The following is a 14,358-nucleotide window of genomic DNA, read 5'->3' on the forward strand; positions in this document are numbered from 1 at the left end:
TAAGCATAATAAAGTTATCGACTGAAAAGTTGTAATTTTGCTGTTATGGCCTTATTACATACACAGATTCTTTTTATGTTAAAATAATCTCAATTGAAGATATCATCTATCTTTGTCATTTGCGTTAAGAGTCGATACTATCTCGTCTCGAATTAAAATTTTTCCGTACTGAATCTGTACTATTGCTTGAGTGGAGCGGTAGAGATACAGTCTTATTTTAGAATTTATTTTTTTTTAAAACGAAATTGAAGCCCTTTGAAAAATATATGTCGTGTTGTATTTAGTTCAGTTGACATAAAAAAAGAAATCATTGGTATATGCAAAGTACTCATTGAATACAACGGTTTCCTTGTAAAATTTCGAGGTAAGGTTGTGGTTTTTTTTCTATCATGAAAATGTTTAGGAATCGTGTTTCCATACCGTATACTAATTAGTGTATATCATCAATTATTAAAGATGTACATTTAGTTTAGAGCTATCAAATTCACGCTCACGGACTAATCCATAATTTTAAAACGGTATGAGTTTGCAAAGAGCTGTCAGAATTGGACAGCTGTGGACATTGACTTACAATTATATGGACGTCGGGACCGCGCTAAAAAGTGTCCGAACTTATAAGGCGTTAAAATCGTATACAGAGCGTCATTCACGCTTTAGTCTTCGTTTGTTCGACTGACAGCGAAGCAAGCAAAATTAGACAGTACTGCGATAACATTACAATTTAAATTCAACTTTTTAGCTTTTACATATTCCTTTACATATCACTACGTTTAATTAGGTTGACTTGGGACATTTTATCCGTGGTTTTTGTATTAGACCCGTCGTCCATTTATTTGTAAGTCAATGGCTGTGGACTAAAATTAATTCTCCGTAAATATCTAGTTAAATTAAATTTAATTCGTCAATAAAGTCCTTAAGAAATGAAATTTCAAACAAAATGAGTACAGATAGTATGCAGTCTGATTGATTATGTCATTTACTTTGAACCTAACGGCATACAAGTTTGTGGAAGTCTAATTGTATATACAAAAGAACACAGTCTTACATGTAATAAGTATCATATTTACAAATCTACAGCCTTCTAGCACTCGATGCAAAATTTTACTATTGGCCAAACAATATTTGTTGGTATCTTGAAAAGAACTTTTTTAAATAAACAAACAATTGTTGACAATCCTGCTTATGTATTTGACTTTTAATCAATGTATATTTAATAAATGTATGTATAGGGCGGGTCATTTGTATAATACTAACAACCTTGCAAGATTCTATTACTAGCATGATAAACATAACGTAAAAGATATTACAAAACATTACAAAATTTACAAAAAAACACTTTTATCTACACGCATAGGTTTCACAAACCCTTCGATGATGTATTAAAAAACTCAAATTACGACCAGCATAAAACTGTTTTGTTAGAACAAATTTCTTATCTGTGAAAACGTTATTATTGCTTCATCATATCATCAAATTCGATTTTATTATTATATTCAAATTTCGAACATCTCTGAAAAACAAAACAATTTGATTCGACGTCAATTCTAATATCAGTCGAGGAGAAGTTTTATTAAGAAAAAAAAAAAAAAAAAAAAATATAAATAAATAAATAAATGTAGTAGTATAACAATGAAACATGTAATTTCTAATTGAGATTTGTAATCTTTTGTTAGCTTATTAAATATAAGAATGTAATATTAAGATGTAATTAAGGAGAACGTGCTGCACCCGGACAAACCAATGTAGGTTTAAGGGTGTGATGTATATATATTTTTGTAATATTCTTAGTGTTTAAAATAAATAAAATAAATAAATAAATAAATAAATTTGAAATGAAATGTCAATATCAAACAATTTTGACAAATTTCATAAGTTACTTAATATCGAACGATATGATAGTTGGGGCCGACTCTAGTTTGTCCATGTATGAAATAAAAAGTACGCTTGTGTGACATGCGTGAGAAAGTTTTTATTTACCGCCATTTCGCCTGTCGTAACATGGGGTCCCTGAACACATCATAGAGAGCTATAATATGTGTATAGATAAAGCAGTGTATGTAACTGCACATAATTAGGCATTAAAACACTCGTGTGATGTTAATAAGCCGCATGTTAATAAACCCACACTCGTTTTTAATGCCTTTCATTATGTAACAGTCACATAAACTACTCTTAAGTGTTTGTTATACTACCTGACAGTTTTTAACCGATTTAAAAAAAGGAGAAGGTTCTCATTTCGACTGTATGTTTTTTTTTGTATACATGTTACGCGATAACTCCGGCGGCATTTGTGGACCGATTTTCATAATTCTTTTTTTGTTGAAAAGAAGTCCTATTTAGATTTGAAGAAAATATTCCTCTAAGATGGGCAAACGAGGGGATGAATGACTTTTGAGGTCGGTTAATTTAATACTCTGTACTGACTTGCTAGATCTGTATTTGGTAGTCGTCCGCCCCGATGACCACCACTCGCGCTCCTGCGTTTTGCTGAGAGTTATCACCCTTTAGGGCGATCTATTTCAATATTTTTTTTAAATTCGAAAGTAAAATATGATGAACTATTAACATGACTGAAAAGAGAAAAATAATGAAAATTTGCTGTTTATGATGTTAGTAATATATCCCTGAGAGGTTGTTATTTTAATCAATAGCGCTTTATTTATTTTGCCAGTAACGAAAACACAAAGTTCCTAAATCAATAAAGAGAAAAACAACAGAGTCGTATTTCATTAACGTTTTTAATAACCTTTTAATGTTCATAGGATTCGGTCGGATTGGGTTTCGCAGTCACCCACGCGCGACATGCCCTTCGGTGACATGGCATACAGCTGCGCCTGACGGTTTAACGATCAGCTAGAACATACTGGTAAATGCAAGGCCCGAACTGTTATTCAAACGATTCATTTCATCGAAAGGTTCAACGATCTTTCTAACGGTATTCAATGGAATCTATTCAAATTGAAATAAGGAACACAGTCGTTACAATAAATTAACTATCTATATAAACATTTTATATACAACTCTCCTGCACCCGATGTGATGTAGTGACGACTTCTGGCCGTAGTCGGTGCGCAGTGGCAGATGACGTCACGCCTGTTGCTGAACTCGGGCTGCATGCGTTCACTCCTTTGTTAACTCGTCCTAAACTATGGTACGACTGTAACAAAAATGTTTTTGTTTAATAAATAAAATCAAAACCAAATCGAATTCTCAGGTTAAAGTTAACATTGGAAACACACTGACAGCGAGTACGTGTCGGGTCGAGAGCACGACGGGTTTCATGTATTTATATGGTAGATTCAGATTCATTTATTTCTCAAATATAACATTTCAGTATAAATTGCACTACATGTCAAAGTATAAGGGCGCGTTCATATTAGCCGCGCTACAGCAGCGCTGCACCCGCGTGGCGGCCGCGTGGCGGCCGCGCGACTTCCGCGTGATTGTCACTTTTCATACAACTTCTAGAGGCGCTGACACCGCGCGGCCACCACGCGACCGCCGCGCGGCTGCAGCGCTGCTGCAGGGCGGCAAATTATATTGAGATCGTCAGACAAAAATGAAAATTATAAGAAAATACACTATAAATAGAAAATTAACACATTCATTATAAAATATTGTTGTAATTAAATTACATATCAAATATCATTCTCCATCAAGGATCGTCATAAGTTGATAACAAATTATATAAGAGTATGTTAATGCGGTAAAAATTAGAATAAAAATAGAAAATACTCAATTCGTTACAATTTTAAGTCCATAAATTCATTTATGGACTTAAAATTTCTAAACTACATGACTAAATGTTTCGTCAGACAGTTCAAGCCTGAGAGTAGCGGGTAAACGCTCATAGTAAGTAGATCCGATGACACGCGGGTTTTCCTCTGCAAGTGCCATACGTCGGGGGACTGTTTTCAAATGACCGGTACGGCGAAGTGGGATGCCAGAAACATTAACAGTACCAAATGAAGAAAGATTATTTCTAACGTACATTATAATTTCGTATATGTAGAGTGAGTAGTGCATATCACATGTGCGCGCGGGACGGGCGCAAGTCGGATCCCGTGCCCGCTCGTAGTGTGATTGTCGTCCATATAATTACACCCGCCGTGCTCCCGAACCGACACGCGCCCGGCTCACACCCGCTCTCTGTGTTTTTCACGTTTGTGAGCTCTGAGTGTGAGAGTATCAATTATGTTTGTATGCCTAATGTTGGCCAGGCACAGGGACGTTATTTATATTGTTACTATCCACTTCTGCACAATCGATGTTTCTATAAAATATATGCGAGTAATGAGGTATAATTAACTTACACTAGTTAAAGGTATCCTATAGTCCTTCTTCCTAAAGTCGGTGAAGAAGGGTCCACCATCGGGTTCGGAGCGGATATCCTCGCCCGGTTTGCTGATCTTGCTCGAGGCCGGGGGCCTCTGCAGGCTCATGTAGCCGTTGGAGACGGGCCTCCGTTCTAGAGGAATTAAATTAACAGTAAATAAATGGTTAGATTGAAGTTAGATTAGCGATGATTGTTTTTTGTTGTAGATCGGCGCCATAACAGGGTCATGTTGTTTTAAGAACACTATGCTGCATGTAGTGTAAATGTATGCAGAATTTTAGTAGTCAAAGTTCTGACAATGTCCGACAGCGAACATCGAAGGCTTCGTCCTCTTTCATCAGCATATTATAATTAATGGCCATATACTTTGTCAACTAATGTCTTAGAGCATCGGGAGCAAGGGCGGTGTCCCTCAGGCTTTTACGATTTAAAGCTCTGAGTGGTACTGCAACTGTTATGGACAGGCGCGTCGCTTACTTGTTCGTCCCATCAGTTTTTTATGATAAAAATTACAAATACAAATATGTATTATATCTTTTTATGTTTCTAGTTCTCAGACATTTGGGTTGCAAGTCGTAAAAATGCTATAAAATCTAACCCTAATTGCTTCTTGTGCACTATTAATATTCGCGACAAACATTATAATCATGAACTAACGTTTATGACGACAAGGACGCGACACACAACTTTCCGTGATTTTATAATGCAAGACGATTTCTAAATCTTTATTTTCGGGTACGGCCATATTAAAACTGTATTTCTACAATAGTACATATCGTCTATATAACCTCTGTTTCCACCAAAGAACGATAAATACAGTAAAAGTTGTTAGTTAGCGTCGAATGCGTGCCGTTGTGTCCCCCATTTTCGCTTTGTATGGTATGGTTGTCTCATTCTTTCGTGCAAATTCTCTAAAATCCTAGAAAAATGTCTTATTAAAAGAAAATATTAGCCGTGGTTGTATTTTATATCATCAAAAAGTCGTATTTTAATAAATTTGTTTATTACAAGAAACGAAAGTAAAGCTTATACCCCTGCAATATGGTCGCTTCTTTTTAGAGAACTAAATTAATAACTCCAATTCGTCGTCGCTTAGCAATGAACCGGTAGATGGCAGCACATTGATTGCAATTTCAAAATGATACCAAAACGTCGTAACTTGTAATAATAGGTATTGATGATATTGAACTTTCAACGATATGTCAACAGGATAAAGTTTAAATTATATTAACAATCCAGAATTGTTATTTCTTTCTAAATTTGAAATTACGGCCAGTCAATATCAAGATTTTGTAGTGTTTCAAATTTGGAATGTGGGACTTTTAGCGACATCGGTTCTGTTAGTAATCGAGGCTTAAGGCGCTACAAATGAATTGTGATGTAGACGCGGTTAAGGCTCCCCCTACACAGATGATTCCTGGTTTTGACCGATCGTATCGATCCGTCATACTCTCCTGGTATTCAGGTTAAACGTTAACGACGTAATAACAACTATAATAATAAATTAACACTATCGATTTAAATGTGTCTGAAACGATGGATCGTCTCTTACATGGCAGCCAAAACTATTTTCTTCTAGGTGACCAAATAAACTTAGTTTACGTTCTACGGGTCAAGGGGATCCAAGTGGTTTAAACTCGTATTTTAACAAAATTCAATTGATTGAAACGTTTGGCTTACCATACAAGGAAGGTATGATGTCGGGGTCTGCGTCATCCGCAGGATCTGGTGCATGCAGCAGCGCTCCCCGCACGCCCCTCTCCCCTCGGGGTTCCGCGCTGCTTGCGCGGGAGTCGGGCTCTTGCTTGACTGGTGTCGGACAGTGCGGAGGTCTGTCTGTGTACATAGGCTCACTAGGAAAAGAAATTGAAGTATTAATTCAGAAGTCCAGTTATCTCTATGTGTGTTTTAGCTGTAATAGGAAGGCAGAATGAAAAAAGCGACTACAATAAACATTGTTTTTTTGTTGTTTGTTTGATTCACATAGCCTCGCACTTGGGAAACCCTGTGTCGCGGGTGCCATGGTAACATACATAGGCAACCTCAAATTACGCCCAAACCCACGAGAAAAATAATAATAGGAATAGAACTCGACTTCTCTTGCGTGACAGTCCAGCATGATAACCGTTCGGCCACGGAAGCAGTTAAAATACATGTAATCAATAAAAAATCACCAAGCATGTTAAAAATTCAATTGATTCGTATCAGATTTGTTTTCATTGCAGGTACTATATTACCTAGTGTTCATCGTAATGCCCGAATTTGTAGAATACAAAAATTAAAGCTTTTTTGCGACTGTTACACGTCGAAGTAGCTTAAGAGTCGATACTATCTCCGCTCGAATTAAAATCTTTCCCGTACTAAGTCGGTTCTATTGCGCGGCTCGGGATATTTAAGAATTAATTTTAATATTCACGTATCGTATACGTTTTCTATTTAATTCAGTTCATATAAAAAAATCATTGGTATATGTAAAGTACCTTGAATACTCCGGTATTCTTGAAAATTTCGAGGTAAGTTTGTGTTTTTTTTTCGTAAAAATTTTTAGGTGTCGTGTTTTTACACCGTATACTAATCAGAGTATACACACTATTTTATTTTATATTGATTCAACACCTTCACTGTTTTGCGTAGACAACCAAAGTCAGTTGACGTTTTATAGTCTTTTAATGGTTTGCTTAATGCGATAGTACCTAACTGTAGAAATACACACACACAAGAGTGAAAGCCACAGCACGTTGCCTGGAACCAGCTTCCAACATTCCGACGGCTCGCATCATCACTTCTCGGGTTAAATGATGTCGTCTCTCCATAATAATGTAAATTGTTTCGGTTCCGATGCAGATATTGTAATGATTTTGTCAAAACGCTATAACTCATTTTTATACAAAACCACATTGACAATCGATTTTCTTCTTATTATCGAATTTTAAACAATATTCCCTATTTAAATGTTAAAACTCACTAAAAAGTATCAATAGCGATACAAAAAAGTTAATATAATTAACCCTAATTGCAGCAATACTCTTAAACGTACTTGATCCCTAGACACTTTTGATGTGTGTATTTTCCAACGAGAGCAAGTATTGAGAAAATGTTAAGTAATTTCAAAAAGTCACATGGTCATGTTAGTTTACACAACCTACCATAATAATAAAATATAAGCATTTATTTGAATTTACCTCAAAGGAGCGTGCTTAGCAGGCAAATGCCTGTGTCTGGTCGAATGTCGTCGATACAGCACAGCTAGTACTCCGCAGACCGCTGTAGCCAAGAGAGCTGACATCGCTGCTATGGAAGCCAACACTGGAGACATGCCCAGGGTGTTGCTTTCACCTAGGCAGATAAAATTTTTCATTAGGTAAATTCAAGTTTATTATATTAATTAGGTAAATATATCGTCCAAGGAAGTACGTCGTGGTGGCAGTTACTGCCACTGCATACTGGTTTTAAATGACAAGGATGATGATGAAATTACCGGCACATGGGACTTGTCAACTTATATTTCAGGGTGAGAGGCGCAGCACCTAAGATCTTTGCGTTTTAAAGCTCTTAGTGGCACTGCAACTGTTATGGACAGGCGTGTCGCTTAATACCAGGCGCACGAATTGTTCGTCCTGTCATTTTGGTATAAAAAAAAAAGTATAAAGAAAGAGATTGGGGACTTTATACGTTTTTTAAGAGTTGTGCACTTTCTTTGACATGCAAGTTTCATTATAATGTTTTTCTTCACAAAAACGAGAGTTTAGTAAAATACTATTCAAAACTGACTCCTCAATTAAGAAGCAATTCTATGACTCGTCTACCACTGATATCGATAGAATCCAAATCAAGTATACTCATGAGAATCAGAGTAACGGCAGAAGACCCTGATGACAGGACCGATAAACGAGAACAATATTCTACATGCCATTTTGAAGTCACTTATAAATGTAAATAAAGTCATTAGAACCCCGTACATTATAAATTCCAACACAACGATTATTGAACAATTCCCATAGTGTGCTTTACCCGCTCAGTGTTTGCTAGAGAACACGCGAGGCATTAACTGCAGTTTGTTTGATTTCACATAAACTCGCTCGATGGATTAAAGATAACGTGTGCTGTTGTTTATTCGAGTGATGGGTTACTTTTTACTTTGTTTTGTATGTTGGTTATTCCATTTTCAAATATTTTTAACACCCGGCGCAAAAAGAGAGAAGTTATAAGTTTGAAGCCGTCTTCGCATTATATATGTATATTCCTCTTTCACAAGGAACTCTACTGCTACTAAAATCATAAATTTAAATAATAGGGGTTTAAATATGAAATTGCCGATTTATTTTACTGGCCACTTTAAATTAAAGTTAAACCTGTATGGTGTCCGATTTCAGAGTGAAACGTTTTTCACACGAAAAGTAAAACATGCTTAACTTAAAAAACATGATATTTGATTGTTCGACTTTCAATTGTTTTTACATTCAGCTTTTAACGTGAAGACAGATACAGCGAAAATCTGAGTACCTAATTTTCGAATACGAATTTCCACATGGAGTTAACGTAGCAGAAACTGTCAATGCTGTATTTGGAGAGGATACGGCATACGCAAATACGGCAAACGCCGGCAATACGGCAAATTCCGACTTGAAGAAAGAACCACGAGGAAGACCAGTCACAAATGTAAATAACGTTGAATTGAAGGTAATGATGGAAGCCGATCCGTATCAAACTACCACGGAACTCGCAGCAAAACAGCTTCACCGTTATTGCTCTATGATAACGCAACACCTCACACTGCTTGAGAAACAGTTTTACTACTACAAGACCTGCAGATATAAATTATCCATCATCCTATATATTCGTCGGACCTCGCCCCGACCGACTACCATTTTTTCCCGCAATTTGATTTTTTTTTGTATGGAAATAAAATTCCCAGGAAGCAGTACAAAAATCCCTTCACACAGCTGTGGAGTCCAGGTCTCCAGACTTCTATCGCAAAGGTTTAAATGACCTTCCGATTACATGGCAGAAATGTATAGACAACAAGGGAAAAAACTTTGATTAAACAAATATATTTAATCTTAAAAAAATTGTTTTAATTTTTCAGTGCGAAACGGCAATTTCAAACTTTAACCCCTAATATTGTAAATTTCATTTGTATGGAACACGCTCTCTGAACTGTCTTTTTTTAATAATGTAATATTGAATAGTCCGGTTGGAGGGAGATCGATTGTTTCTCTATTTGGTCGACGGTTGGAATTCCCGTGGTAGTATGTACGTCCATTTGAGAATGTTTATTAGCAATAACTCTCGTTAATGGTGACGGAAAAAACATCGTTAAGAAATCTGCACATCCAAGGCGCACACAATCCACATTAGGCTAGCATATTCAACAAAATAAAATGTAAGTAAAACTATTACGTTTCTCGCTAAAAGGGGCAACGTCTCTTGGCCCGTCATTCACCCTAAGACTAAAAGTAGACAAGTCCCATTTGCTTGTAGATTCACCAGAAATATTATCCTTCAAATTACAATGGTGGCAGTGCTTCCCTGGACAAGCTCTTTCGTAAAGAGCTCTACAGTTAATATACTTACTACTAATGTCGTAAGATTGCCTACTTATCGGTATTATACAGGATATTATCACGGAGACTGCAATGTAATTTCATGATTTGATTCCGCCTGCCCCTTTCCGTCATCGGGGGGTTCCACCCCTATATTATGGATAGTTCCATGATTTGTACGCAGCGTTTTGCTTCCACATTTACATGGCGAGCGCCTAGGGAGTGGATATCCCTACCTGCGAACTTGTTCCCCGAACGCTATAACTTGGACCTTTTCAAGGCAAAACTGGATAGGCATTATTTAGGTGTGCTTGCTACATTGTCTACCTCATCGTCACTTTCCATCAGTTGAGAGAGCGAAAGCGCACTTATTTTTATAAAAAAAAGATTAGTCTTACATATACTCTGTGAATTATTATCCCAAATGCTTATAATATTTTATTCTATATTAACTTTGAAACTAATTTTGAGACAGCAACCCGAAGATTCAAAACAGTAACCAAGGATAGTTATCTACAGGTTCATTCAGTATCTGAACCGTGAATAATTGAAAATCAAAAGATTTTCATTCATGTTAAAGCAGCCTTTCAACTATTTAGAGTGCTCGACCTGAATTATCGGACTCTGGGCCTAATACCGACGGAGCGAATGATTGTCGAAATAAATAATAAATCAACATTAATCCGAGAGGATATTCCCAAGAGTAGCTTGAGCTACTTTAGTGTGGCCAGAATGATAGCGATGAGTGAGTGAAGCAAGGGATAAACGGTCCTTTGTTATGATAACCTATGAACGGAAATTTGTCTCAGGATTACGTGCGTTGTATTGCTTTTTATATCAGTCGCTATAAAAAATTCTAATACTATTTTGGCGAATTGAGAATCGAAAGAATGAAACATTTGTTATAATTATTAATACACAAGTCGGACACCTATTCCGGATTCGAACCGACGTCTCCTAGCAAAGCGTGGCAGACGCTTTGCCAACTTAAACCACGGAACAAACCAGCGGACCTCACAAATTTTTCAACGTGCTTATTGTCGGATCTTTGTTTTTGGTTTTTAACGACTTTTTAGCCGTAGCGCCATCTGTGAGAATTCTAAGTATTTCTTCAACTAGTCAGGTACCTTTACAGCTACTAGCACTGGTTAGATATGTCGCTTTTAAATGTAACTGAGGTTTTATTGAATGTCAGGTTGTTGCTCAGGTTGTACTCCACTAGTTTGTTATAATTATTAATACGAAGATCGAACATTCAGGAAAAATTCCTTCGATCCGGCCGGATTCGAACTGACGTCTCCTATCAAACCGTGCCAGACACTATGGACACTAAGACAACATTTACTTAATTGTAATATAATAGACATGCCTTTCTAGAGAAAAGCGTATCATCATTGGTCATTTACTAGTAACATAAGGTGAGATTGTAGCCAAGCTTGTGTCTCAAAACCGAAGAACTTTTCGGAAATCCTCTGATATCGTGAAAAATCGCACTGTTTCACATTTTTGTCGACAAAGTCATCATCATTGTCATTGACAGCCCAACTTAACTCAACTGCTAATAGGCCTCCCGTAGTTTGTGCCATCTATATACAGGCTGTATATTTGAAAGTGAGACATATTCATACATGTCATAGTAAATCATGTTACAACTTAACATAGACTAAAATAAAATTAGGATATGGGATAGAACAAAAAATAAATCAACAAATGTGTTTTGAAGTGTAGATAGGAATAAACCGATTCCCTTTACGCTTAATTTCGAGTGTAATGGGAATGCTACCGAGCGAGCGCCGAGTGAGACAGCAACAATAACAATGATTTCACATTTACGTTTTAGGTTATGTTAATTGTTTTTTACTTGAACTATCATCGAAATGTTTTAGTAAGTAGTTATCATTTAATAAGAATTGAGGTTTTTGGCGTAGTTAAAAATGTGAAATCAAATTAATTACAATGATTGATTTTTTAGTTACCTATTTACAGTTTATTTACACTTACGTGGTACGGAGCAAGTGTTCAAAATGTCCACCGTTTTCCACAATGCATAGTCTAGCACGGCATAGTAAATTTTGTTTTAAATTGTACAACACAAACACATTTTGTCTCACAGTATAAAATGCTGAGATAATCCTCTCACGCAACGCTTCGACACTGTTCACCTCTTTCGCGTAAACTCCGATTTGGGAACATTTCAATAGCTTGCCTCACACTATCACCACTTATTGCGTAAAGTCGCACCATCTCAGTCAATTCCACGTTAGAATAAATAACCATTTTGCGGCGATCGGGCGAGCGGAAGGACAAATAATTTACGTGTCTTCGTTAGATCAAGGTCGCGAGTGGACTGAAAAATTTCGCGTATGCGCCCGCGTCCTCACCCCCGACCTGTGCTTTGCTTTTCGCCGCTGCGTCGGAGCAATAATAGTGATGTGCATAGATTTCGATAACTAATGTTGTGCTCAAGTAGTAGTCGATAAAAAAAAAATTAAAAAATATTTTTTGTAAAGTTTAAGTTCATTACTTTATTATTTCTTTGGGTTGAGAATCAGGAATATAACGCACTCTATAAGTATGTCCCACTTTCAAATATACAGCCTGTATATATCACTCGCGTGTTTAACAATGCGTTTCTAAAGCATTACTGGTTTCTCTATCTGTCTTCACCATTTAAACCATTTATTTACCACACACAGTAATACGTACAGAACATAATAATATAACAATATTGTGGGAACAACAACAGTGCGTGGAAGGAACAGGCTCAGTATAATCCTTGTGGCTATATGCCTCGCGGTACTGATTTTCAGCCGACCTAGTTGACACATCGTTTTTCAACATAATTCAATTTAGCTACCGCCACGATAAACATCGAATATTAATAATTATACACGTTGAAATTATTAATAACATTTAATTGATTAATTTAAAAAAAATGATGGTAGACTATGATTATGTACGACTAATTTACATGTCATGAACAATAATAATTTTTATACTTATATATATATATATATATATATCTCTATAAACCAGACAATATTCTCGCTTTTATTATTACGTTGTCTCGCTGTCTGCTCTGTCTCTAAACTAATAAGAAGAAGAAAAAGAAACACAACAGTTTACTTCGCATTAAAATACATTGAAATTATCACGTTACATTACTTTTTGTCGCCCCAATAATTCTCTTTTCGTGTGCATATTAACTAAGTCACCAAGCCTCATAATAAATCCCACCCTGTTCCATTTCAGCTCCTTGTATTCTCGTTCTCCGTCAGACATTCATTCGAAACAATACGGTGAAATAAGTAATACTCAACCGATTAAAAGATGAATGATGCAAATGAAACTTTGTACTTGACATTGCCTTTTCATTGTCAGGAATTGTTTCGGACAGAGAACGAGTGTAGATGAAGCTGGGGTCATTTTGCTATCTCCTATGTACTGGATCTTAGTTTATCTTCAGGATTTGAATGTTTTTTCTCACTTTCTTATACGTCCCACTGTTGGACATGATTCTCGTACAAGTTTACACTCGCCAAATTCAAAGTCGTAGATTTCACACGTGATTGAGGGTTGTAAACTTTTGTCTTGTATTTCTAAGGAAAAATGTTTGCCCAGTCAGAATAACCTGGGTTAGGCTCCAGCCTTTACAGACAACACATTTTTTTTTATTTATTCTTGTACAACTATGTTGTACAAAAAAGCTTAAGTGCCAGTGGGCCGGACATATATACAGGAGGGCTGATGACCGATGGTCTACGTCAAGGTAACCGTAGTGTAGGACGACCTGAGAAAGATGATCAGCAGCGGCTGGATATGGGTGGCACATACGGGGAGGCTTATGTTCAGCTGTAGATGCGTGTAAACCAATGATGGTGTACAACAATACGGGGAAATAAATTATTATTATGTTCTTTAAAATAAAACCATATTTCAGCTGTTGTGACCACAGGTTTATAGAAGCCCAGGCGTATTAGCTTTTGGCCTCGATAATGCAGACAATATTACCGTTAATTTCGTGCAAGTCATTTGACGATTTCCAGTTAATTTATTTGCTGTTGATTTTCGTTTACATTACACACATTTCTAATTGGCAAAATTGTGTTTCATTGATCATAACGTGTGATAAAAGCATTGGAATTGAAAAAAATAGAGCAAGATAACTTTTCTGTCACGCACGTGTGGAATCAAACTTACGTTATGGACTTTTTATCAGGGGGCACAGCTATGACTGTCCCACAAGTGGAAGCAGTGACGTAGAAACAAGTCTCAGGAGAGTCTCACAAGTGGAAGCTTACCCGGAAGGAAGGCAGGTAGGTGGTGCAACTAAGACCCTACAGTACATTACTTTTTTTTACATTGACACTTTACAGTTGCAGTTTTTTTAAGGACATTTTGCAGTTGGCCGCTGATGGCACTTAACCCATATCGCCACCGGAACACTGCAATGTTCAATAACAATACTTGATGTGAACA

At 36.6% G+C, this 14,358-nt stretch overlaps 1 protein-coding gene across 1 annotated transcript in view; it reads right to left on the reverse strand.

Annotated features, from left to right (window-relative positions):
* Nucleotides 1-2,630: 2,630 nt before the first annotated feature.
* The window catches only part of LOC113228861 (hemicentin-1), a 291,239-nt gene continuing 279,511 nt past the window's right edge, over nt 2,631-14,358 (reverse strand). Inside the window, exons 14-17 of the mRNA XM_026462282.1 lie at nt 7,519-7,672; nt 6,017-6,189; nt 4,314-4,468; nt 2,631-3,157 (exon numbers count right to left, since the gene is read on the reverse strand). Of these exons, the coding sequence (XP_026318067.1) occupies nt 3,011-3,157; nt 4,314-4,468; nt 6,017-6,189; nt 7,519-7,672 (629 nt within the window). The 3' untranslated portion in view covers nt 2,631-3,010. The remainder of the gene's footprint in view (nt 3,158-4,313; nt 4,469-6,016; nt 6,190-7,518; nt 7,673-14,358) is intronic.

The sequence above is a fragment of the Hyposmocoma kahamanoa genome, unplaced genomic scaffold (assembly GCF_003589595.1).
Source record: "Hyposmocoma kahamanoa isolate Upper Pololo Valley unplaced genomic scaffold, ASM358959v1 245, whole genome shotgun sequence".
In the NCBI taxonomy this organism is placed as follows: Eukaryota; Metazoa; Arthropoda; class Insecta; order Lepidoptera; family Cosmopterigidae; genus Hyposmocoma; species Hyposmocoma kahamanoa.